The sequence below is a fragment of the Ursus americanus genome, chromosome 4 (assembly GCF_024610735.1).
Source record: "Ursus americanus isolate L20-20 chromosome 4, mUrsAme1.1.p, whole genome shotgun sequence".
Lineage (NCBI taxonomy): Eukaryota > Metazoa > Chordata > Mammalia > Carnivora > Ursidae > Ursus > Ursus americanus.
The window spans coordinates 10,360,233-10,387,063 of NC_142130.1; the positions used below are offsets into that span (position 1 = coordinate 10,360,233).

Consider the following 26,831-nt stretch of genomic DNA (forward strand, 5'->3'; position numbering starts at 1 on the left):
GAAAGGAAGTTATTAACGTAAGCAAATACTCAGTTTCAGTTTCTCATGAAGAGTTCCTCTACGTTTAATTCGGGTTTCAAGTCCTGTGAGACAATGTAAGTTTAAGTCATTACACAATTTAAATGTATAACTGTGCTCTTTAAACTCCTTTTATTATTAATACTAGACCCTTACTTTTTTTTCCCCCCAACACAAATTCATAGGGAACTTCAATATGCATATGGAAGCAGGACTTCTCTGTTTGAAGCAAGGACCAATAGAGGTGGGACGGTCTGGGCCCACCTCCACAATATTCCCCTCAGAGCCCCCTGAGAAACACCAGAGTCCACAAGTGACTCAGACCCAGCCGGGGTAACTGGGCTCTCCCTCAGTCTTCTAAATAGCACACTAGAACCGTGGCCTTGGAATTCAGCCAACTGCTCGTGATGGAGTAATCTGCGTTTTTGCTAAATCATAAATCCGAATTAGGAGCTCTGGGAGGCTGATAAACTGGAACACCACTGTGCAAGTTACTTATCATCTCTGACCCCCAGCTTCCTCATCTGTAGAAAGGGAGATAACACTATGACTACCAAGCGTCGACCAGTGCTCAGGGTCGGCACAGACAGTCTGCACACGACAAACTAGCTTGTAAGATTTTACTGCGGTCGCCATACATTACGGTCGTTACTTATCCCTTTAGGTGATCGGCTGCCACGTTCCTCTTCATCCACCGCATTTTAGGCCCTGATGAACTTATTCAAATCCCTAGTTCTTGCAAAAGCTTATGAGATTGCAGTTTCTGATAACACGTGTGGTGTGAACACGGAGCAAACAGAAAGCCAGGCCACAAACACACGCACTCTGCTCACGCAGCAACAGCGCACGCCTGAGGACGTTCCGCCGCCTCACACGTCACTTACCCACGTCAGGTCTAGCGAGGCCCTGCTCAGACTTACTGGAGGAGCGAAAGAGTTTCAGGTGGGGTTTTAAACCATGGATTAAATTCTGACGACTTCTACAGTGATTACAATAACCTGGAGAAAGTTGAGAGTTCTTTTTTTTTAAAGAAATATAAGTACATCAAGTTTTCTAAAGTGAAAAGCAGGCTCAATCATTTTTAACACTAGGCAAGGCTATCAAATCAGTCACAAATTCTGTGTAATAGAAAACGGCAGAGCTTTAAGACAGATGTGAAATGAAGAGCAAATTTACAAGATGGAGGAAATCTAATGTTTGAAGATAAAAGCTTCCTGTATTTCTGGATAGGAAGAGAAATGAGATTCCTTCTATGAAAAGGGAAGGATGCCTCATACTTTTCTTTTTTCTTTATAACGTGGCATTATTTTAGAAATGCTGAGTCATTCTGCTACCATCAGAAGTATGAATTGTGGTTGTTAGGACTCCTTAGGTGAATAACACAATAAATCTGTTCTAAAATGAGGCCCACAAAGCCACAAAACGGCAGGATATTGATTAGGGTGATGGAGCCACCTTTCAGCATTGCTCCTATGACGCCATTCCAGAAAGACAGGTTTTAAAGACTGGTACGCAGTACCCAGCTGTGGGGGGAAGAACGTCATGAGGACACATTCCAGCAAAGACCAAGGCTTACTGGAGGCGCTGTCCAGGCTGCTGACGCTGTCCGCCTTGTGTACGTGCTGCCTGTGCAGCTGCCTGTAGAGGCTGAATGTAGAGAACTTTCTGGACTTTCCTATTCCTTTCAGTTTTGAATCCATATCATCAACACTCTTCAGGGTAGGCGGATTTTTACTAGGTTCATTTTTGTCTTTGAGGCTCAAGGATTCCATGGACCCTGTTGTTTCAGCCTGAGAAAATTATTAAAAAAAAAAAAAAAAGACACTGCATAAGATATGCTGCAATGTGATCCTTTCATTCCCGCTGAGCTGAGGTGTCAAGTTCACACGGGATGGAGGCTCTCTATCAGACACACAATAATGGGTGAGGTCAGCCCGGGGGCAGGGAGGATTCTTAGGAGCTGTTTCAATGCTAGCAAAGGGATACCAGGCATTCCTTTGTAGCTCCCCCTTCACTAGACCAAATTCCTGAAATTTCATACCAGCTAACCTTTTTATCTCAAATAGTTACGTGAGTTACATTCGCTGTGGAGCAACTGAACTTCTGCCTCTGATAAACGTTAAGTTGTGCTGCTTCTGCCAGTGATTTTCCTGGCTATCTAGTCACTAAATCGTTTTTTTTTTTTCTCCGGAAAAGTTACCAACATATCCAGCAGTAAAATAAGATGGAGCCCGTCGAAAATTTTAATAAGTGTATTGATATTCTGGCAACGGTTGGGGTTGAAACAGTAAGTACTGCATATGGACACAGGCATATGGGTATCTTGGCAGCTCTTGATTTGAAAGGTACTTTGAGAAGTTACTGACTTCCGGGATTCAAAAAGAAGCCCTTCCATGACTCCACACTGACCTAGCCTTTATTTGCACGTCCTTAGGAGGAAGATTTCAAAAGCCTTGGCAGGTCCTTGTAATAAGGCTGCTTATTTAACTTCAAGCCCAACTGATGCATATTTTAGTTTATGAACTTTTTTTTTCCAAATAGGGAATGAATCTTTCGTTTAAATGGAGAACGAAGGAGTGGACTGTGAGCGAGCAAATGTGCTATTGTATCTCTTCTGAGGGAAGAGACTGAGATCACAAGATGCAAACTTACAGACGTGCTCGGAGGTATTTGAAATCAGGTGTGTCCATCCAGGAAGAGGCCGCCCCTCATTCAACCAGTCAGTCAGTCATGCTATTAACACATACACAAATCATGTCCCTTTCACGCAGTTCCATAAAGGTGAAATTCACTTACAGTGAAGGAACCCAGAGACGATCCTACGGTGACACGCTTCACACTGCCCACGTCTGTGAGTCTGTGTTCATTGTCATCCCACCTTCCATAGGCCAGGTCAATCCCACCCACAAAGGCCACTGACTGGTCGATGACAACAAGTTTCTCATGATGAGCCCATAGATATACACTGGATGATACATGATCTGGGTGCCTCATCACCTTGGGAGGGAAAAGAAAAACCTACATGTAATGCACTTTTTAAAATTTCTTTCATGTTGTAATAAAATAGATCTGTTTTCTCCCCTGAATAGCATTTTCCTTCTTTCCTTTCTCCTTCCCTCCCTTCGTAGCTTCCTTCCTTTGTTTTGCTTTGGTTTTCTTTCAAGGGTTTATTTAAATTCGAGTTAGTTAATATATAAGGTAGTATTAGTTTCAGGGGTAGAATTTAGTGATTCATCACTTGCTCATTACAACAAGTGTTCTCCTTAATGCCCATCACCCCATTTACCCCATTCCCCCACCACATCCCCTCCAGCAACACACAGTTTGTTCCCTATAGTTAAGAGTCTCTTAAAAAATGGTTTGCCTCCCTCTGTTTTTATGTCTTTTTCCTTCCTCTGTGTTCATCTGTTTCTTCTCTTAAATTCCACACACTAGTGAAATCATATGGTTTTTCTCTTTCTCTGATTTATTTTGCCTGCATAATACCCTCTAGTTTCATCCTCGTCATTGCAAATGGCAAGATTTCATTCTTTTTGATGGCTGAGTAATTTTCCATTGTATATACATACAACTTCTTCTATAGCTATTCCTCAGTCAATGACATTTAGGCTCTTTCCATAGTGTGGCTATTGTGGACATTGCGGTTAGAAACATTGGGGTTCATGTGCCCCTTTGAATCACTATGTTTGTATGCTTTGGATAAATACCTAGTAGTGCAATTGCTGGGTTGTAGGGTAGCTCTATGTTTAACTTTTTGTGGAACCTCCATACTGTTTTCCAGAGTGACTGCACGAGTTTGCATTCCCACCAACAGTGCAAGAGGGCTCCCCTTTCTCTGCATCCTTCCCAACATCTGTTGTTTCTTGTATTGTTAATTTTAGCCATTTTCCCCTGAATAGCATATTCTATAATTCAAATACCAAAATGTGCTATGTATACACCAAAGTTCTAATTTCATTCTCAGTATTTAAAGAAAACGACTCCTAGTTACTTTTTAAGTCTCTCTACCAGCCCCACCCCATACCACATTTTGGGGTAGCTGCCATTTAGCTAGAAATTTGGCCACATAGTTTAGTAAAAGTCAGCTCAACATAATAGCTGATTCTTTTTTCCACTTTAAAGAATTCCGTTACACCTGATATTATTTTAAAAACTCTAAAAATGTTTAATCAACAACTATCTCCAACAAATTTTTAATATGTATATTGATATTTTGGCAGCCATTGAATTAAAATGGCAAGTATACGGAGATAGGGATATACATACTTTGGCAGCTCTTGATTAGAAAGATATTTTGAGACGTTATTAACCTCCTGCTTTCAAATAGAATTCTTTTTAAATGATCCCAGGCTGACCTATTTTTTTATATCTTTAAGTAGAAACATTCCAAAAACTTCGGAGACTACTTTTTTTTTCTTTTTAGTAACCTACTTCTTTTGTGTGTGGTAAAATACACATAACATAAAATTTACCATATTGACCGTTTTTAAATGTACAGTACAGTGGTATTAATAAGTACATTCATATTGTTCAATCATCACCACTATCTCCAGAACTGTTCATTTTGCAAAACTGAAACTCTATACCCATTGAACAATAATTCCCCCATTCTCTCCTCCCTGCAACCCCTGGGAAATACCATTCTACTCTCTGTCTCTATGACTTTGACTTATATATATCAATAGAATCATACAATACTTGCCTTTTTGTGATTGGCTTATTTCATGTAGGATAATGTCTTCAAGGTTCACCTATGTTTTAGCATCTGTCAGAATCTCCTTCTTTTTAAGACTGAAATGTATTCCACTGTATGTACATGCCAATCATTATTGAGAGTGGGATATTGAAGTGTCCCACTGTTATTGCAGAACTGTCTATTCTGCCCTTCAATTCTGTCAATATTTGCTTTATATATTTTGATGGTGATTATTAGGTAGGTACATGTTTATAACTGTTATATCTTCTTGCTGCATTGAAACTTTTATTAACATATAATATCCTTTCTTGTCTACTATAAACTTTTCCTATTAAAGTCAATTTCATCTGATATTAGTACAGCCACTCCCGCTCTCTTTTGATTACTATTTTACATGGAACATCTTTTTTTTTTAACTAAATAAAATATATCATTGGTATATATTTTAAGCCTGTTGGAGATTTATTAATTCATTGCTTTGATGTATCTCAATGACTGAGGAATAACTACTGATAGGCTTTAAATCTTTGGTAAATATCAAATAGCTTTTTTCAAGCTGCTTATTGTGTTTATTTACTTTATTAGGTTTTTATACAAGTTGCTATTAAGAAAAAGCTTCTCAAATCCTAGAGGAGCTCTCTGTTGCTATCAGCATTCAAGGGATGTCACAAGGAGGTCACATCTAAGAGGTTCTGGGACAATCTTACTGTTGAGCATGGGAACTTGACAGAGCTCCTGAATATTAAAACAGTTCTAAGAGATGTGTTCTTGACTAAATGATCAGGGTTGGAAACATGAACTCTGCTGACCCCATCAATACCAGAAGTACAAGAAAGCAGAGTATTTTGTTTTATTTCTAAGAAGGATACAATGTTATTTATTCAAAACATACATTAGAGAATTCTACAGATTACACTGCTCAAAGCAAAACACATCTGAAAAACTACAGAATAATAGAGAAGAAGGATTGTTCAGAAGGATGAACCTAGTACCTTTATGTTGGGGTGTAGACGCATGAGAGTCCTCTTGCTGTATTCACTGTTGATTCCGAGAGCAAGTTCTACCTCTTTGTACAGCATTACAAAGATTCTCACTCCCTGTTGCTGTCACAAGAGAAAACACAGGGAGGAATGAGAATTTCTGGAAGTAGGTTACGATTTTCTTTTTCTTTTTCCTTCCTGTGTATTAAAAACTTTCTTCTACAAACAAGTATAATAAAATATTTAATGAAAAGTATAATACAAGAAGGTGACACATCAGTGTATTTTAAAACACAAATATCAAAAATAAAAATTTATCTCCTTTCCATTCCTATGACTTGTCATACCAAGAGACGGTATCAATATTTGATTCATTATAGCCAGGAGGCTGAAATGGTAACCTCATCTGCTAAAGGTGTCTGATGATCTTACACCTCTGGACATTTTCAAACACTTACCATTGAGGAAAGTTTTGGCCTGATTCATGTTACAGGATTAAGGTTTTTGGTTTTTATTATACTTCAATTAGTTGAAATAGCAGTGCCACAAAATTCTGATGCACTAAATTATACTAAATATCTCTTAAATGTTTCTGGAGCATTTTAATAGAATTTTTCTTTATTAAAAAACATTTAAATAAAAAAATTTATCTACAAAGATGAATATATTGATTCGTACTCTTAACCCACAATTACATTATTAATGTCTGTTTGTGAAATGACTTCTTTCAGTTTCTCTAACATTCAAAAATCCCTGAGTTTTAACAATAGCACAAAATTAACATTGATCTAACCTGAGACCCTGGACTTAAAAGAAGATAGCTAAGGCCATTGTGACGGTCAAATTAAAAGTGCCTGATAAACTTTAACATGCTATACATATAACATTTTTTTATTAATATCAACTATCAAAAAGATAATGTCTAACAGCTGGTAGTGTAAAAAAAAAAAAAAAAAAAAACCAAACCACTGGGGTGCCTGGGTGCCTTAGTCAGTTAAGCGTCTGCCTTCGGCTCAGGTCATGATCTCAGGGTCCTGGGATAGAGCCCCACGTTGGGCTCCCTGCTCATAAGGGAATCTGCTTCTCCTTCTGCCCCTCCCCCTGTTCATGCTCTCTCTCTCTCTCTCTCTCTCAAATTAATAAAATATTTTAAAAAAAACCAAATTAGTATTTCCTCTTCTAGTTCTGGGTAGTGATAAGGTTTTAGCCTGTACTAAACTGTCCCACACCTGAATGTCCTTCCTCTTCTCCCTGTCCAGTCACACAGTTCCCTCACTAACATATAGTTCAGAACGTATTCCTCCAGGATACTCTTATCTTATTTACTCCCATTTTTTGTATGACCTTTTTACTTTTTCAGGTTTGCATCCTCAGTATTGCTGTGCAGTTCGCAACATCTGAACGTGCATTCTCTCTATCCAGCAGCTCTGAAGGCATTCTGAAACAAAGTGCATCCACACTGGAGAATGTATCTACACCTAGACATTTACTATCCTAGGAATAAAAGGCAAGAATTTCCCCATGATACAGTGCTTTCTAAAGCATTAGAAATACAGGCATATCTAATAAAACTATGGTGACAAAGAATAATTTAGTTACAATTTAAATTAATAATCCATGGTAATTAGGCATAGGCGTAGTTCTAAATGGAAATTTGAGTCATTAATTTAAGAAGCCAGCTGGGTTGAACACATCTAATTTATAAGAACTGGTTACTTTCTCAATGCTATAAAAATGTGAAATAACACAGGAGTTAATATTTTTAGGTTGCAGGGTATAAAATCTTGGAGTAAGCCAAATATATGTATAGTTCCCCAATACCGGCCTGCTAATATTAAGAAGCATATTTCGGCCCCTAAATCCTTATAAGAACACATCACTTCAAAATACAAATATTCTGTAACATGTAAAAAGTGTATACATTTTTGGAGGAACATACTAAATATATGTTCTAAGCTGCACTAAGGAAATTTGAGTACTATAAGACTCATTCTGACTAAAAAAAATAGGATAAAAATATATATGTCACCTTATTTCTGGTTGACAGCTGACTTTTGGAACTTGCTTATTACTAGTTATAATTATGCAACTACTATTGCAACCAAGTGTATAAGTACAGATATGAATAAAGAAATAGGTAGTGAAAGTGGAAGCAAGAAATGAACAGATTAACTTCTAACAGTTTTGGCCACTGAGGGCTCTGCAATAAACCACTAATGGAGGGCTTGAAATGAAAATTAGAGCATTATTTTTTTTCTTCTACTGTTCATATGTACCTGCTATTTGAATATTTTAGGATTCAGCACTGGATAAGAGTGATAAAAAACAGCCTCCCATCGAAAGATATAGTATAAAGTTTAAAACCCCAAATTGCAACCTGAATTATAAAATGTTACACCTGACTTCTTTCATCATGGTTCATTTGTTTTAAATGAATGAAATCCTGCTTCTCAGGCTTATGAAATTACTACTCTTGAAGGACAGTAGTTACAATTTAGAAACTGGCCTAAATCTTATAGTTTGCCATTTACCTGCATAACTAATGGATTTTTGAAATAATAGAGATGTTAACACTAATGGATTACATTACTACCCCTCATCTATTAATACCTGACATTTTCTTCCATACTTTGTCTTTTCTCCTGGAAATAAATTAACTCCAAAGGAAACAGGATAGAGACTTTTAAATCTTTTTAGCTTATACACAAAGGACTAATAAGGAAGTAATTGAAGAAAACAGTTCATTTTAGGTAGTCTGATTTACAATTATTTACTTACATCCATATAATAAACGGTTAACTAGTGACAAGATTTCTATGATAATAAAGCAATAAATTCCTCTTTTTTTGTCAAGGTATTACAACACTATCATAAACTCTAAACTACAAAGGGCAAAGGAAAAATGTTTCTGGACAATGAAGGCATTTGCCAGGTCATAATAGTGCAGACTTACACAATATGTGGGAAATACTTGTGTAAAATGAAAGCCACATTAGAAAAGAAAAAAGGACTGATGTTAATTCTGTAATTTAAGAAATACACATTTGAAGCATCCAATGTTTTACCAATGCCTTTTCATGACCCTAAGGGAAAATACTTTTTGCTTAGAGAGGAAGAAGAAAAGTACTAATACGGCAAGTAGAAAAATGGATGGCTTGGAGTGGGCTATGTGATGCCATGTTTCTTATCTCTGCTGAAGTCATGTAACCCAAAGCTTAGCAGAATATACTTCATGGTGTAAACACAGAATAAACTTCATAAAACCTGAGTTTTAAAAGATGAAAGTTCTATCCTCTTTTCTAATTAGTTTTGAATCAAGTAGAGCAGACATACTACTAGATACAGTAGGAATTTTTAGGAGCTTTTTATATACAAAATACATGTAAAGACAATAAAAAATAAGATTTTTTTATAGTTGAAGTCAAAGAGACTCTTTTGAGCCAATTTTTTCCTCTAATTACTCAAGGTACTATGGTCAAGATATTTTCTAAATGCAGCCAAGTTTGTCCACTTCTTCAAGATAGCTTAACGTATGCATCCCCAGGAAAATCCTAATTTTATCATTTGTCAAAGATTTTCCCAGGGGGCATGATATTTCGGGAAAATGAAAAGTAAAGGACAAAAAGAAATCATATCCTCGTCACTCAAATGTAAGCAATGTGAAAGAGCACAAATGTTCCTATGCCTTTTTTTTTTTTTTGAACCCAGTTCTATTTGAAGCACAGTTCTCAAGGTGGAAGACACATTCTTCCCTTCCCAGACATGCCCCCCAGCCCACCACTTTGATAAGATACTGTTTGATCTTTCTGGGTGAAGACGTGATTATTTGTCTCATTTGACAAACCTGAATATCTTCCCTCCTAACGATCACTGACTGCAACTCTAGAATGTATCCTGTGGTCTAGGACAGAAAGAAATTGCCTGACAACAAAATCCCACCGGAGCACCTATACCCTTTTCTGTAAGTCTGCAGGTTGCTGCACTTGAAGATTCTTTTGGTGCAGGTCCCATCAGCAATATCACAGGTTTCTAAGGTTGAAATATACACATTGGATACAGGAATACAGTTGCCATAACTATGATGCAGCTTAGCTCCTGGGGCAGGGGCAGTAAATGCAGACCTGTGGGAAACACTGGGATGTTGACTTGAGTTGTAATCAGCCTGTAAGCCAAGGTTGCCTTATACTATTTTATTTTATTTTATTTTATTTTATTTTATTTTATTTTATTTTATTTTTTAAAATATTTAATTTGTTTATTTGACAGAGAGAGAAAGAGAGAGCACAAGCAGAGGGAGTGGAAGGCAGAGGGAGAGAGAGAAACAGGCTCCCCTCTGATGCGGGACTCAATCCCAGAACCCTGGGATCATGACCTGAGCCAAAGGCAGACGCTTAACCAACGGAGCCACCCAGGTACCTGCCTTATACTATTTTAAATGATAACACTGTTTAACAAAAGGCCAAAGAAATAGGAAAATATCAACTTGGCTATCACCAGAGAAACAAAATATTGTATTTCTTCCCTAAAAACATATCTTGGCTATGACACAAAGACACTAAATTCCTCCTCTCAAATCAACACAATGAGATAGAAGGAAAAAGCCTTTATTTTAATCAGCCTTGTGGACCTCTGGGGCCCATTAATGTAAAAATAAATGTTATTTTCAAGCCAGTACTTTGTGAAGGTAGTGGGTTTCAGAAACTAAATTATTTATGTGAAATTGTTTATCAGCATAGAAGATGTCAATTTAGAATGATCTGGGAGGTGTAGCGAGATTAAGGAGGAGCAATTCTGCCAAATGTACCATAGAAAATTAACATTTTAGAGTATTATTATTTCCTTAGGAAATTTTTAAAATCATTATGTACAATTTAAAAATTTCAAGTTTCCTGAAGCAGATGAAATTGAAAGGAAGCACGATTTTCATGCAATAATATTTACTTGGCCATGGTGTTCACCTAGGACCTCACCAGGGTTCTTGGGCCATCAAAGCAAAGAAAACCCATGCTAGTGATAGAAAAGTAACCTGACCAGTATCTGAAGGGGGAAGTAAACACAGGAGAGTTACCATGACGTGGAGGGCTAGGCCTGCAGGTTCTGAGCCCTGCTCAGGCATTTGGAGCTTTCAGATGTCCCGTAGGCACCTCACACTCAAGTCAGCTAGAATTTAGCTCCTTGAGCCTGAGTTCTCCCCACGTCCTCCCCCTGCCAGATTCACTTTCCTCACACACCATCTTGATCAGATCACCCCTCCTCCCCCAGGCTCCGTTCCCCAGTAGTTCACCATTTTCTTCCATAAAGTCCAAACCACGGACGTGGCTCACAAGCGTCCACATCTGGCTAGAACTGCCTTTCCTGCTTAAGCCCCCCTCCTACTTAAGCTAACACTCCGGTGTAATCAACCTTGTCACTCTACCATCACTGACAAAGCCCTCAGAGTCCCTGTCTCCAGAATGTTTCTGCACCACATTTTCTACACCTAGAAGCCTCCTCCTTTCGTTTCAAACTTTTTTGCCCATTCTAAATGCCCTAAATTCCTCATATTGAGAGGGGCTTCTCCACTAGAGCTACTCAGTGGTCTCCCTCCTGCCTTTGAATCTTAGCACTGCCTCTGTATCCAGTTGACTCTTGTGTAGATAGAGTTTTAAGCTCTTTCAGGTCAGGAATCATGTATTTTATTTATGTACATCCCCATATGATAAGCCAGGTGCCCTGCACATAGTAGGCACTCAACAAATACATGTTGATTGAAACCTACAGCAGTGAAGTGTTGGATAGGTACCATGAAAAGAGGATTTACTAGTATGGTTGACAATTGCTAGGCAAGACTGGAACAACTTAACTAAAATGGAATCTTGAAGACAGATGGGAAAGATGTCATATCACAGAGAGAAACATGGAGAAAGTTCTAGCCCATTCAATATATAGAAAGAAGTTTGGTAAGGCTAGATCTGACCCAGGACATGAGTCCTTTAGCAAGCCCTGCATGGGCAGGGATGGAATCCTATTCACACATATGGTATCTTTAGTAATTAGTGTAGTACTTGGCTCATAGGAGACACTCAATAACTGTATGCTAAATTATTTAAGGAATACGCAAATAATGCTTTTCAGGACCAGAATTTCCAATATTGTGAACGGAATTCTGTTGAGACAATGAATTAGACTAGGCACGAAAATGACGCTGTTTGGCAGTACATATGTCTGAAATAAAGCTTATCAGCTTTTTCCATCAATATTAGCAGTGAGGTCTTACTGTATCTATGGATACCTTCAGAAATCTCAAAGTGAAGGCACGCGGAAAAGACATTGAAAGAAGGGAGATGCGTGAGTGGGGAAAGGAATAGGGGAATGTGGAGAATGGGAAAGAAGAAACGAGTCACAACTTTAAGAAACAGAAAGATGCTACCCCCAATTACCCAGGATCTACAAATCATGCTAGCATGTTTAAGGATAGAATAAAAAAGATTAAGACAATTGCAAGAAATAGTAAAAAGGCCCACACTTCCTAATTTGACACGATTAATAATAGATCCAGATCTATTCTAATTCAACTCTATTTAACCTGGTTGAGAGACAACTACCTAATAACACTCATTAGAAATATGGATGTAAAGTAGCTATTGGTGAGCCCATACTGCTTCAGTTACGGACTTTTTATACCAAAAAGAATACATTGGCGCTCACCCAGAATCTACAGGGTCAACTGGAGAGGAAACAATTTCCCATTTTTACTATGAACTGTCCCAAAACGGGAACCAAAGCAACAGCCGATTCTTAATGTCCTTCCTCTCTGATACTCTTCGACATTAGTTTGGCCCCACCCGACTGAAACCATTCTCCTCATGACCTTATCTTTTGCTCAAATGCAGAATAATGAATAGAATAAACTGCTACATTTCATTTCACCCTTTATTATTCAATAATAAAATCTTGTTACAATTTTTTTTGCTTATAAAATTAACTGCCTATCACTGATTAAAAGTCAGAAATTAGAGTTCCTAATATAATCCATGCTGTGAATTAGGCCAAAATATTTACGTAGTCGAGAGTAACAGGAAAAAAACCAGAACGAAGTAAACCTGAAAACAAGTATTCTACTTTGGGTCAAACTCTACAGAAAAAAGTTGTACTTATATATGGAAGACTTTGAAAGAGAAAAGACATTTCAGAGACAACAAACATTTAAAAAATTACACCAGCATATGTTTGGAATACGTACTGCTTTTCGCTTGAGAATGCAGTCCAACCTCCAACGATTTCCTTCAACCACCGGGCGTTTCAGGAAGATTTCTGGACTCAACCTGAAACCAAAAAACCAAGATTTTAAGAAACTAAAACAAAATAAAAAGTTCCGATTGTGTCATAGGAAACAAAGGCAGTTTTAGCCCAAGTGCCATCATGCACCTGCAGTGTGGCGGGTCAGAGCCCTGCTCTGAGGTCACGTACAGCTTCACCTGGAAACAAGAGCCGCGAGCCAGAAAAAAAGAAAAAAAAGAAAAAAAATCAATCTGGATTTCTCTCTTTCTCTCACATGCAAATATATACACATAAGCAGATGCTGTTGCCAGCCCAGCCAACAGCCATTCTCCAGCTTCTTTCTTTGGTGGGAACCTAAATCTACCTCCCACTCTACCATGTGAATATTCTAAAGACTTGCTTCCCCAGCCTCCCGCGCACCTAGAGCACAAGGTGACCCAATCCTGGATGGAAAGACATACGAGAAAGCACACATGGGGTGAATGGGGAAGCTTTTCCTTTTTGAGCTCTTACACACACACACACACACACACACACACACACACACACACAAAGTGGCTGTAGGACAGATGTTGCATGGGGATAGGATGTTGAGACAGGGATAGCCATGTTGAAATTCTAAGGGGAAGACCAGAACCCTGAAATCACTAGACCATCTCAACAACTTTAGGACTGCCTAACTTGGATTTCTTATTAAATGAGACAGCCACATTTAGTTGAGCTTTCTGTTAATTCAAGCCAAGAGTATTCTGATAGACATAAACACGGACTTCCTATACCAGCAAGCAGTGTCCCCAGGACCCCAGGGCTTTCTGAGCCGGGAAGAAGGCAGGTTTGCGGAGAGATGAAATTTTTCCAATGTAAGAAGGGATCCCTGGATTCTTCTCTTTTGTGCCACAGGCAGCTAAGAGTACAGTACAGTCACTTTTTCTCTTGGGGTTGAGTTTCTTTTTTTTTTTTTTTTTTTAAAGATTTCATTTATCCATTTGTCAGAGAGAGAGAGAAAAAAAGAGCCCAAGCAGGGGGAACAGCAGCCAGAGGGAGAAGCAGGGAGCCCAACGTGGGACTTGATCCCAGGACCCCAGGATCATGAGCTGAGCCGAAGGCAGACACTTAACCAACCAAGCCACCCAGGCATCCCTCTTGGGGTTGAGTTCTAAAGTCAGTGTCTGAGTTAAATCTGCATGTGATATAACTCCTATAATGAGGAAAAACAAAAAATGAACAATAAAGAAAACTTTGGGGTTCCTGGGTGGCTCAGTTGGTTAAAGTGTCCGACTTTTGATTTTGGCTCAGCTCATGATTTCAGGGCCGTGAGATCAAGCCCTGCCTTGGGCTCTGTGGTCAGTGGGGACTGTGCTTGAGATTCTCTCTCTCTCCCTCTGCCCCTCCTTCCTGATCTCTCTCTCTCTAAAATAAATAAATCTTTTAAAAAAAAAGAAAAGAAAAAGAAAAGAAAGTAAAGAAGACCTTATTTGCTGAAATGCCAGACCCAAAGGAGCAGGAGTAGACAGCACAGGATTAAAGCCGTGTAGATTCTAGACTGGAATACTGCCTTGCCAGTGAGTCTTCCTAGCATGTGAAACCAACAAGGTTTTAAGGACCTAAAGAAATTTTTAAAATCTTTTTATGCTCTATTTCATTCAGTTAAAGAAAAATAAAACCCCAACGATAAAGTAATTAAAGGAAACCCATACTGTAGAACATAAATAAGAAAATAGACAAATAGTGGGGTGTATGCGGTATAAATACTTGCATATGTAATTTAGAGTACGAAAGGAATACAAAGGTAATCTATGCCCAAACAAAGAAACAAAAATGCAGCAATTGATAGCAAAAGATCTAAAATGAATTAAAAAGAGGTCTGTTTCAGGTAGAAAAGTGCATTGCTGTGGAACACAATGCTTGTTCCCTGAAGGTGAGAGATATCCAATAACATATAGATACTTGCAATTTTTTAAAAGGATTTATTTATTTATTTTAGAGAGAGAGAGAGAGCTGTAGCAGGGGGAGGTGCGACGGGAGAGGGAAAGAATCCTATAACAGACTCCTGCTGAGGGCAGAGCCCCATGCAGGGCTCGATCTCACAACCCTGAGATCATGACCTGAGCCGAAATCAAGGGTCGGATGCCCAACTGACTGAGCCACCCACGTGCCCCTTGTAACTTTTTGATGTATACATTAATTGTCAACTCAGAGATCTTCCATTTGGGGGCCACTTTTAATGCTATACTCTGCAATTAAGTCTTTATTATTCTTTAATCTATAAGCGTTGTGTACACTGTGTGCAGAACATTTTATTAGATACTTTGGAGGATCTTAACGTAGCTCTCAAGGAACCCTTAGTTTTGAGGATAATGCATAAAAAGATAAAAGACCAAAATTCATGCTTAAAACAAAGTATAAACAATGGTCTCCCTGGCAAGGAGAAAGTAGCTATTTGAGTATGACTCACAAGCATCATTATGTCAGCAACTTCACTAAGCAACTATTAGATAAGCAAAGTTCACAAGAATTGTATAATAACTACATTTCATTGAATCTAGGACATTAATAATTGTAAGATGCATCATTACTATTTGTACTGCTGAGAAAGAAAAACGTATGACAAGTATAGCTGTGAGACGATCTTGAGTGTAATATGCATCCCGATTTCAGAGATGGAAACATGCACCTCTACAGAAATGTTCCTCTCAGAAGATTTTATAGCTTCCAATGCTGCTAAGAGAAAGACCAAGTTTCAAACCAGTGATCAGAGCTTCCATCTTAAGAATAAGAAAAGAGAGGGGCATCTGGCTGACTCAGTTGGAAGAGCATGTGATTCTTGATCTCGGGATCATGAGTTCGAGCCCCACACTGGGTGTAGGGATTACGAAAATAAATAAATAAATAAATAAATAAATAAATAAATAAATAAACAAACAAACAAACAAATAAATAAATACTTCTTAAAAAAGAATAAGAAAAGAGAACAAATTAAACCTGAAATAAGAAGGAAGAGAATAATAGACAAGAATACAACTCAATGCAATCTAAAACAGAAAAATAATATGGAAAACTCAATGAAACTGGGGCACCTGGGTGGCTCAGTGTCTGCCTTTGCAGCTCAGGTCGTGTCCTAGGGTCCTGGGATGGAGCCCTGAGTTGCGCCCCCTGCTCAGCAGGGAGTCTGCTCCTCCCTCTCCCTCTACCCTGGCTGTGTGCTCTCTCTCTCAAATACATAAATAAATAAAATCTTTAAAAAAACAAAACAAAACTCCATGAAACCAAGAGCTAGCTCTTTGAAAAGACTGATAAAACTGACAAACTTCTAGCTAGATTAAAAAAAGAAAAAAGAGGGGCGCCTGGGTGGCACAGCGGTTGGGCGTCTACCTTCAGCTCAGGGCGTGATCCTGGCGATCCGGGATCGAGCCCCACATCAGGCTCTTCCACTATGAGCCTGCTTCTTCCTCTCCCACTCCCCCTGCTCGTGTTCCCTCTCTCGCTGGCTGTCTCTATCTCTGTCGAATAAATAAATAAATAAAATCTTAAAAAAAAAAAAAAAAAGAGAGTTTCACAATGAGATTCCTCATGTCAGTAGAATCAGGTAGCATTTGTTCTTCTGTGTCTCGCTTATTTCACTTAGTATAATGTGCTCCATTATGCATTATATTTCCACATTATATAACATATTTCCACATTATATAACATTATATTTCCATGTTATTGCAAATGGCAGGTTTCCTTCTTTCTTAAGGCTGAACAATATTGCATTGAATGTAAATACAACACTTTCTTTATCCATCATCCCTCAATGGACATTTAGGTTGCTTCCATGTCTTGGCTATTTTGAATAATGCTGTAATAAACATGACAATGCATATACTACTTCAAGACCTTGATTTCAGGGGTGCCTGGGTGGCTCAGTCGTTAAGCGTCTGCCTTTGGCTCAGGTCATGATCCCAGGGTCCTGGGATCGAGCCCCACATCGGGCTCCGTGCTCGGTGGGAAGCCTGCTTCTCCCTCTCCCACCACCCCTGCTTGTGTTCCCTTTCTCGCTGTGTCTCTCTCTGTCAAATAAATAAAATCTTAAAAAAAAAAAAGACCTCGATTTCAGTTCCTCTGGTTATATGTCCAGAAGTGGGATTGCTGGATCATATGGTAATTTTATTTTTAATGTTTTGAGAAACCTCCATTCTGTTCTCCATAGTGGCTGCACCAATGTATATTCCCACCAACAAGGGCTGCATCTATACTCTGCAATTAAGCCTTTATCACCCTTTATTTAATCCACCAGCACTGTGAACCCTGTATGCAGAGCATTCTATTAGGTATTTTGGAGGATCTTAAAATAGTTCTCAAGAGGCCCTCAATTTTGAGGATAACGCATTAAAAAGATAAAAGACTGATATATGTAAGTGGTGGTTACCAGGCCTAGGGAGAGGAGGAAACAAAGTCTTGGTCAAAGGGTACAAAGTTTCTGTTATGTAAGAAAATAAGCCCTAGAGATCCACTGTACAGCATAGTGCCTATAGTTAACGATGCTATATTGCATACTTAAACATTTGCTAAGAGGGTAGATCTTATGTTAAGTGTTCTTATTACAAAAACTGAAAATAAATAAAGAAGATGGGAGGAAACTTTCAGAGGTGATTGATATGTTTTATGGCACTGATTAGGGTGATGGTTTCACAGGTGGATGCTTATCTCCAAACTCGCCAAGTTGTATATATTAAATATATACAGCTCTTTCTGTATGGCAATAATACATCAATAAAGGGTATGCTTTTTAAAAAGGTGAGTAAAACACATGGCCATTGAAAATATATAACATATTCTCAGATGGAGAAATATGTAATTTTATATATGCTGATATTTCATGTTTAAAAAAGAAATGTATGTGTATATACAAGGATTAGAAGATAAAAAAATAAAAATTTTCTTAACTTAGTAAAAAAAAGAAAAAGGAAAAGCATGAGTTATCGATATAAAAAAATGAATGAAAGAAAATCACTACAGGGCCTGCAGACATTAAAATGATATTAAATCAATAATAAGGAAATATTATAGGGGCGCCTGGGTGGCACAGTGGTTAAGCGTCTGCCTTCAGCTCAGGCTGTTGATCCCGGCGTTGTGGGATCGAGCCCCACATCAGGCTCCTCCGCTATGAGCCTGCTTCTTCCTCTCCCACTCCCCCTGCTTGTGCTCCCTCTCTCGCTGGCTGTCTCTCTGTCAAATAAATAAATAAAATCTTTAAAAAAAAAAAGGAAATATTATAAATAATCTTATATGAATATGATAATTTAGAAAAACCAACAATGTCCTTGAAAGAAATGAGTTACCAAGACAGAAGTAAAAAGAAATTGAAACTTTAGTCCTATGTCTATTAAAAACTGAATTCAGAATTTAAAAAACACCAGAACTTATAAAAAGGATAATAGATCACAACAAAGTGAGGTTATCCTAAGAATGCAAGGTTGCTTTAAAAGCTGAAAATCCATCAATACAATTCACCACATTAACAGGAAAAAAAATGATCAATTCAATAAATGCAGAAAAAAGTTTTGACAAAATTCAATACCATTCATAACAAAAACTCTCAAATTATAGGTATAGGCAGAAAGGAATTTCCTCAAAATAATAAAAGGCACCTATAAGAAATCTAACTAAAGCATAATACAATGAGCTGAATGCTGATTTCTCCCAACACTGAGAACAAGGCATAGATGTTCATTCTTATCACTGCTGTTCAGCACTTTACTGATGGTCCCAGCCAAAGCAATAAGGGAATAACATAAAATGGAAGGTATACAAATTAGGAAGGGAAAAGTAAAATGGCCATTATTCACACATCACATGATCATCTATGGAGAAAATCCTAAGGCATCTACAATAAAGCTACTAGCACCAATAAGTGAACTAAGCAAAGTTACAGTATGTAAGATCGATATAAAAAATCAATTGTATTTCTATACACCAGCAGTGAAAAACTGGAACATAAATTTTAAAAAATACCATTTACAGTAATACTAAGAAATATAAATTACTTGGTGATAAATAACAAAATATGGGCAAGAACTGTACAATAGCACCCCCTTATCCGTGGGGTTTGCATTCCAAAACTCCCAGTGGATGCCTGAAACTGCCGATAGTACCAAATCATATACGCTTATCTTGCATATACCATGTTTTCTTCCTACACACATGTCAATGATAAAGTTTAATTTATAAATTAGGGACAGAAGATTAACAACAATACTAATAAAATAGAGCAATTATAACAATAATTGTAATAAAACTGTAATAAAAACAAAATAAATAAATAAACTTGTAAATAAACCTGTAATTTATTTTACATGAATGTGGTCTCTCTCTCCCAAAACATCTTATTGTACTGTACTCACCCTTCTTCTTGTGATGATGGGAGATGATAAAATGCCTACATGATAAGATAAAGTGAGGTGAATGATGTAGGCATTGTGATGTAGCATTAGGCAGACTACTACTCATCTTCTGACAACAGGTCAGAAGGAGGATCACCTGCTTCCAGACTGTGGCTGACCTTGACTAACTGACACTGCAGAAGCAAAACCACACATAAAGGGTACTGTTGTGTGTAGAAAGTACAAAACATTGCTGAAAAAAAATTAAGATCTAAATAAATGGAGAGATATGCGGTGTTCATGAATTCAGGAAGAACAGAGTTTGATGTACCATCTAACCAATGGGGACTTTACCATTGTTTTCCCATATGACTCATCATCCTGAAGGGAGAACCCAGTAACAGGCATTGGTACAGGCAGAGAGAACTCAGGTAAAAGTCCTCTGTTTCAGGCTTGAGGAGAAAGAATGGGATCTTCTGACAGTGATGGGGTGGCAGCATGGGCTCACCGGCACCAGAAACACTGAGGGATTGGAACTTTCCTCTCCACATAGAACTGTGGTTTCTAGAGGACAATGTAAGTATCCATTGCTTGGCTCTAGACACAAGTATCATCGCAGAAAGCATGTAGCAGAGCAGGGAAAATAAAGCCCCACTTTTCTAGTTAGAGGACTGAAAAAAAAAAAAGAAAAAGAAAAAACAAACTACAGGAAACCCAAAAGTGGTGGAGAGGTCACGGAGAAAGCAGAGTTCAGGAAAGCAACCCTATAAAGTAGTTTATCAACTTCTAGCTCACTCCCAAGTTGCCCTTGCATGGATTTGATCCTAAACATTATAACAAAGTTTGAGAACTGAACTAAGAATTAGACCACTGCCAAGGGATGAAAAAATATTCACCATGCAAATGGAAGAAAAAAATAAAAAAAAAAAGCCAGGGTAGCAATCCTTGTATTACACAAAATAGACTTTAAAACAAAGACTATAACAAGAAACAAAGAAGGGCATTACATGTCAATAAAGGGATCAATTCCAATACTGGAGCACCAATCTGAATTGGTAATCAAAAACCTGCTAAGAAATGAATGTCCAGGACCAGAAGGATTCACAGATAAGCTTTATCAAACATTTAAAAAAGAGTTAATACCTATTCTCTTCAAACTATTCCAAAAATAGAAGAGGAAGGAAAGCTTCCAAATACATTCTATGAGACCAGCATTACCCTGATAGCAAAACCAGCAAAGATATCACTAAAAAAGAGAACTACAAGCCAATATCCCTAATTAACTTAGATGCAAAAATCCTCAACAAAATATTAACAAACCAAATCTAACAATATATTTAAAAAAAAATCATTCACCACAATCAAGTGGGACTTATTCCAAGGATGCAAGGATGGTTCAATATTAACAATCAATCATCATTATACAACATATTAACGAGAGAAAGGATAAAAACCATATGACCATTTCAATAGATGCAGGAAAGCATCTGACAAGATTCAACATCCATTCATGATAAAATCTGTCAATAAAGTAGGTTTTTAAACGTAACACACCTCAACACAATAAAGGCCATACATGAAAAACCCACTGCTAACATCACACTCAGTGGCAAAAAACTGAGAGCTTTTCCTCTAAGATCAGGAACAACATAAAGATGTCCACTCTTGCTACTTTTATTCAACATAGACTGGAACGCCTAGCCACAGCAATCAGACAAGAAAACGAAATAAGAGGCATCCAAATCACTAAAGAAGATGTAAAACATTCACCACTTGCTGATGACAAGATAGTAGATATAGAAAACCCTAAAGACTCCATAAAAAACTACTAGAACGGATACATGAATTCAGTAAACTCACAGGACACAAAATCAATGTATAGAAATCTGGTGCATTTCTATATACTAATAATGAAGCAGTAGAAAGAGAAATTAAGAAAACAATTCCTTTTACAATCATATCAAAAATAATAAAATACCTAGGAATAAACTTAACCAAAGAGCTGAAAGACTTGTGCTCAGAAAACTATAAAACATTGATAAAAGAAATTCACGATGACACAAAGAACTGGAAATACATACCATGCTCATGGATGGGAAGAACAAATATTGTTAAAAAGTCTATACTACCCAAAGATTTCATGTAATTTGTATCAAAATACCACCAGCATTTTTCACAGAGCTAGAACAATCCTAAAATTTGTATGGAACCGCAAAAGACCCCAAATAGCCAAGCAACACCAAAAAAGGAAAACAAAACTAGAGGTATCACAATTCCCAACTTCAAGTTATAAAGCCGTAGTAATCAAAGCAGTATAGTACTGGCACAAAAATAGACACACAGATCAAGAGAACAGAGTAGAAGAAGATCCAGAAATACACCCACAGTTATATGGCCAATGAATATCTGACAAAGCAGAAAAGAATATGGTACGGGAAAAAGTCTCTTCAACAAATGGTGTTGGGAAAACTGGACAGCTACATGCAAAAGAATGAAACTGGACCACTTTCTTACACCAAAATAAACTCACAATGGATTAAAGACCTAAATGTGAGACCCGAAACCATAAAAATCCTAGAAGAGAACACAGGCAGTAATTTCTTTAACATCGGCCCTAGCAACATTTTTCTAGATAGGTCTCCTGAGGCAAGGGAAATAAAAAACAAAAATAAACTATTGAGACTACTTCAAAATAAAAAGCTTCTGCACAGGGAAGAAGACCATTCACAAAACTAAAAGGCAACTGGTCTTAATCCACACCAGCAGGTGGAGCTGCAGTTAAAGTTTCCCAGTCCATTCTGGGAGTGGGAGCCCATCTTGCTCCAGGCTGAGGCCCTGCAGGAAGGTATGTGGTTTTATTTCAGGCTGATGCACCCAATCCAGGACTCATTCCAGATACAGATGCAATAGGTGTAACAGTTGTGCTAATTACATGCACCTATTAAGATCAAGAATTTATTAGAGTTGGCTATTATGTAAATAATGAATATACCGAGACAGAATTAAGGAAAAATCTGCCAGTAAAACCAGACTTTTCTAACATTCAAAGGAATATTTTGGTATCTAATCCTAGAGTCATGAGATTTCACATTATGTGGGAAGATAACACAGGAAAACTGGAAGATGTAGAGAGCAATAGTCCAAAATTACGATCGCTTCTTTCAACAGATGCATTACCTTCAGCATCAAAGGGATGATTCACGTCAGAAAACTCACTAACTGGCATGTTAGAATCTCACATGACCTGCATGTGACCACCTGCCCTCCCTTCAGTACAAATTAAGCTATAAAAATACACAGAACTATTTCCGTGAAATTCCATGAGAACACAGTCAAGACACCATTTAGAACTTCTTTAAAAAACATCCTGTAGAAAGTTTATAAGAAAACCAGTATTTGAGCAAATTGTGGAATATAAATACAACTATTTTTAAGTAAAAAACAAACAAACAACAAAACAAAACAAAAACCCTAAAAGGCAACCTACTATACTTGCAAATGACATATCTGATGATAAGGGGCTAGTATCTAAATACATAAAGAACTGATACAACTCAACACCCAAAAAACAAATAATCCAATTTAAAAATGGGCAGAAGACATGAACAGACATTTCGCCAAAGAAGACATCCAGATGGCCAACAGACACATGAAAGGATGCTCAACATCATTCATCATCAGGGAAATGCAAATCAAAACTATAATGAGATATTACCTCACCACGGTCAGAATGGCTAAAATCAAAAACACAAGAGATAACAAATGTCGGCAAGGATTTGGAGAAACAGAAACCCTCAAGCACTGTTGATGGGAAAGCAAATTGGTGCAGCCACTGTGGAAAACACTATGGAGGTTTTTTCAAAAAGTTAAAAATAAAACTGCCCTACAATCTAGTAATCGCACTACTGGGTATTACCCAAAGAATACAAAAATACTAATTCAAAGGGATACCTGCACTCTTATGTTTATAACAGCATTATTTACAATAGATAAATTATGGAAGCAGCCCAAGTATCCACTGATAGATAAATGGATAAAGAAGAACTGGTACATGTTTGTGTGTGTGAATATTATTCAGCCATAAAAAAGAATGAAATCTTGCCATTTGCAACAACATGGATGGAGCTAGAGAGTATAATGCTAAGTGAAATAAGTCAGAGAAAGCTAACTATCATACAATCTCACTCATATGTTGAATTTGAAAAATAAAACAAATGAGCAAGGGAAAAAAAGAGAGACAAACCAAGAAACAGACTTTCATTCTTTTCTTCCTTCCTCCCTCCCTCCCTCCCTCCCTTCCTTCCTTCCTTTTTAGAAGGGAAGGGAATATTTTTTTTTTTAAAGAGAGGGTGAGGGTGGGGGGAGGGACAGAGGGAGAGGAAGAGAAAAAGAATCTTAAGCAGGCTCCATGTCCAGTGCAGAGCCCGACTCAGGGGTCGACCTCACAACCCTGAGATCATGACCTGAGCCAAAATCAAGAGTCAGATGCTTAACTGACTGAGCCACACAGGCATCCACCCCGGGTTTGTTTTTTTTAAAATTAATTAATTAGAGAGAGGGGGAGAAACAAGCAGGGGGAGGGGCAGAATCTCAAGCAGATGCCGCACCCCCTCCCCAAGCAAGGAGCCTGATGCAGGGCTTGATCCCATCACCCTGAGATCATGACCTGAGCCAAAATCAAGAGTCACATGCTTAACCCCTCAACCGACTGAGCTCCCTGGGCGCCTCCCAAGAAACAGACCCCTAACTATAGAGAACAAACTAACTGATGGTTACCAGAGGGGAACTGAGTAGGCGACTGGGTAAAATAGGTGTTAGGGATTCAAGAGTACACTTAGGATGAGCACTGAGTAATGCACAGAACTGTTGGATGACTATAGTGCACACCTGAAACTAATAGAACACTATTAACTCTACTGGAATTAAAATTTAAAATTTTTTTAAAATGAAAAATCTCTTTTTAAACATTCTTCAGTTTTACTAATCCTATCTATTTCTGACATGGTTAATGCAGAGGCTCAGACGCTGGGGCAAACCCCACTTGCACCGCTACCCCTGATGGGCTGGATAAAGAACCAACTATGGCGAACCCTCAACACACTTGCTGCACACGTCCCTGCTGCCCAGGGGTAATCAGAACTACCACCACCAAGAGGTAATGGGAGCTAAGCCGCAGTCTCTGGATCTGCCCTAAGAGCAATTAGCAATTTGGCAATGGAGCTCGTAGCCACATCTTGGTGTCCAACCTCATTTTGGACATACTCCAATGAACACCGGCTAGTTAATTCACAGGTGACTTGAAATAGCACCAAGTACAGAAAAGGCATAAAACCAGTATTCTGGCTAATCCATATTAACTTGTGAAGAATGTTCAGTACTCTTTATATAGAAACTACCTCTTAGGACACCTTCAATACCAACTGGAATTTACTCTTCACTTTAGTTTTTTGATAGTCTGGGCTGTTCAATGGGTCATTATCTCTTCTAACTTGACAGCCTACCTCAGAATTTACCTCTTCAGAAAATTTCTCCAAGCCAAATCTACCCAAATCTGATTGCTTATTTATTCAGTACCTCAAAACAGTTCAGTCTGTTCTTAAAGAATCTCAGATCTAAAAGGAACTGCAGGGGCGCCTGGGTGGCTCAGTCAGTTTAGTCTCCGACTTCGGCTCAGATCATGATCTCAGGGTCCTGGGACTGAGCCCCATGCTGGGCTCTGCACTCAGTGGGGAGGCTGCTTGTCTCTCTGCCCGTACCCCACTCATGCACACACTCTCTCTCACTCTGTCAAATAAATAAATAGAACCTTTAAAAATAAGTAAATTAAAGGAACTTCAGGCACCGTGCAGTGCAGCAGGCCCTCTCCGAGAGGCAGCTCCGTGACACAGGGGCTCCAGAGCAGACACGCCTGGGTCCCAGCCAGCACTGGCTTCTGCCAACTGCCTGACCGTGGGCAGTGTCCTTACCTACCTCATGCGTCTCACTTTTCACAACTATAACATAGCCTCTGGCACTTGTAACAATTTAACAAATGGTAGCTGCTATCGTCAATGTTACTTTGTGCCTTAGAAACCACTCGCCCCAAGTCTGTAAGAGTTAGGTCCCGAAGGTGGTCTGAGCAAAGACCCTCACCATTTCTCTCCTGGACTACAACAGTAGCTTGCCAAGTGGGCTCTACAACCAGTGTTTAATTCCTCTTCTGCCTTATTACCAGAATGATCCCTTTTAGAAAACAAATGTGACTGAACTCCCCAGGTTTAAAAATTGTCAGTGGTTTCCAGTGTTCACAGCAGTAAGTGCAAACTCCTCAGCAGCTCCCCCAGTGCCCTTCACAATTTCCCCCTGACGCATCTCTTCGCTGCCATCTCCACCCGCCATCCCCAAGGATGCCATGCGTCAGCCATCCACAGCCTCCACCCTCCCCCCGAGCTGCTGGGCACTCTCACACTTCTATGCCTCGGTCCTGGCTATCCCCCTGCCAAAACATTCACCTGTCTTTGTCTCATCAAGTCCATCACCGAGCCCCAGGCCAGCCTTCTCTTCCGTGAAGCTTCCAAAGCTTCTGTAGGCTCAGGCATTGCCCCACCTCAGGGCTCCTCCTTCTTTACAGCCTTCTGCTCTCTTAATCCTCATCACCTGCTTTTCCCCAGTCTGTGGTTTTCCATATGACTTCCTGCCTCTCTTGTTCTAGGGTAGGGGCTGCTTCTCCATCATCTTCATAGTTCAGCATCTGTCAGAGTGGGTGCTCATTAAATAGTTCTGGAATGAATCACTAAGTTAACAAGTAAATGGATGGGTGGTTACATGGATTAATGAACTAGAAGGTCCCAGGCTGTTTCTCATTTCACTACCTCCATCTTTGTTTGTTTGCACACTAATTATTTTATAAACTTATTAGCACAATTTTCACTTAAACATATGATATCTCTTGAATTAGATTAGAAGCTTCTAAAGGACAAGTGCATCTTCCAACTATGCTTTTCACTCTCTCAGTATACCAATACTGGACATACCAGTATTGGTTAAGTTGCTGAATGCTCTCTTTTGCAATATACTTGCATGACAAGAATTTTCTTCACTTGTCATGAGGGAAGTTACAATGGAGGCTTTATGTCAAAGGGAGTGTGGTAATAAGATGTTATCCTAGACAGTTATAGAAAAGAAATAACCTGGTTTATTTTCTTTCCAACAACAGAAAACAGTCAGGGTTCCATCTCTTTAGATGTTTAAATGGGAGCCTGTATTTTAGTGTTCAGAACCTTCAAAAGAGATATTATTTTCTTGCATAAAACATGAAAATATGGGCTCAATGGAAAAACTATCTTCAGTCTCTCTCATGTCTTCATCAAACTTTCAGAAATATTATCTAAAGGAATATAGTACTACATTAAGCATAAATTTATTCTCCTAAGTGTTTATAAAGTATTCAACCAAAGAAATAGCTCTTAAGTACGAAACTTTCTTTTATTCCTGGTAACTGAGTGAAGGGACAAAATGTGACAATAAAGGCCAAGA

The 26,831-nt window shown here is 38.5% G+C and overlaps 1 protein-coding gene across 5 annotated transcripts in view; it reads right to left on the minus strand.

Moving 5' to 3' along the window:
- Positions 1 to 26,831, minus strand: part of PLD1 (phospholipase D1) — a 202,462-nt gene that overhangs the window by 74,792 nt on the left and 100,839 nt on the right. For 3 of the 5 annotated variants that reach the window (XR_006777955.2, XM_045788648.2, XM_045788647.2), the window contains exons 12-16: positions 12,917 to 12,998; positions 5,707 to 5,817; positions 2,815 to 3,015; positions 1,595 to 1,808; positions 903 to 1,016 (exon numbers count right to left, since the gene is read on the minus strand). Coding sequence is in view for 4 of the 5 variants with exons in the window: in XM_045788648.2 (XP_045644604.1) it covers positions 903 to 1,016; positions 1,595 to 1,808; positions 2,815 to 3,015; positions 5,707 to 5,817; positions 12,917 to 12,998 (722 nt within the window). In the remaining variant the exon portion in view is untranslated. The remainder of the gene's footprint in view (positions 1 to 902; positions 1,017 to 1,594; positions 1,809 to 2,814; positions 3,016 to 5,706; positions 5,818 to 12,916; positions 12,999 to 26,831) is intronic. The other 2 variants (XM_087861397.1, XM_045788649.2) reach the window with 1 other exon arrangement.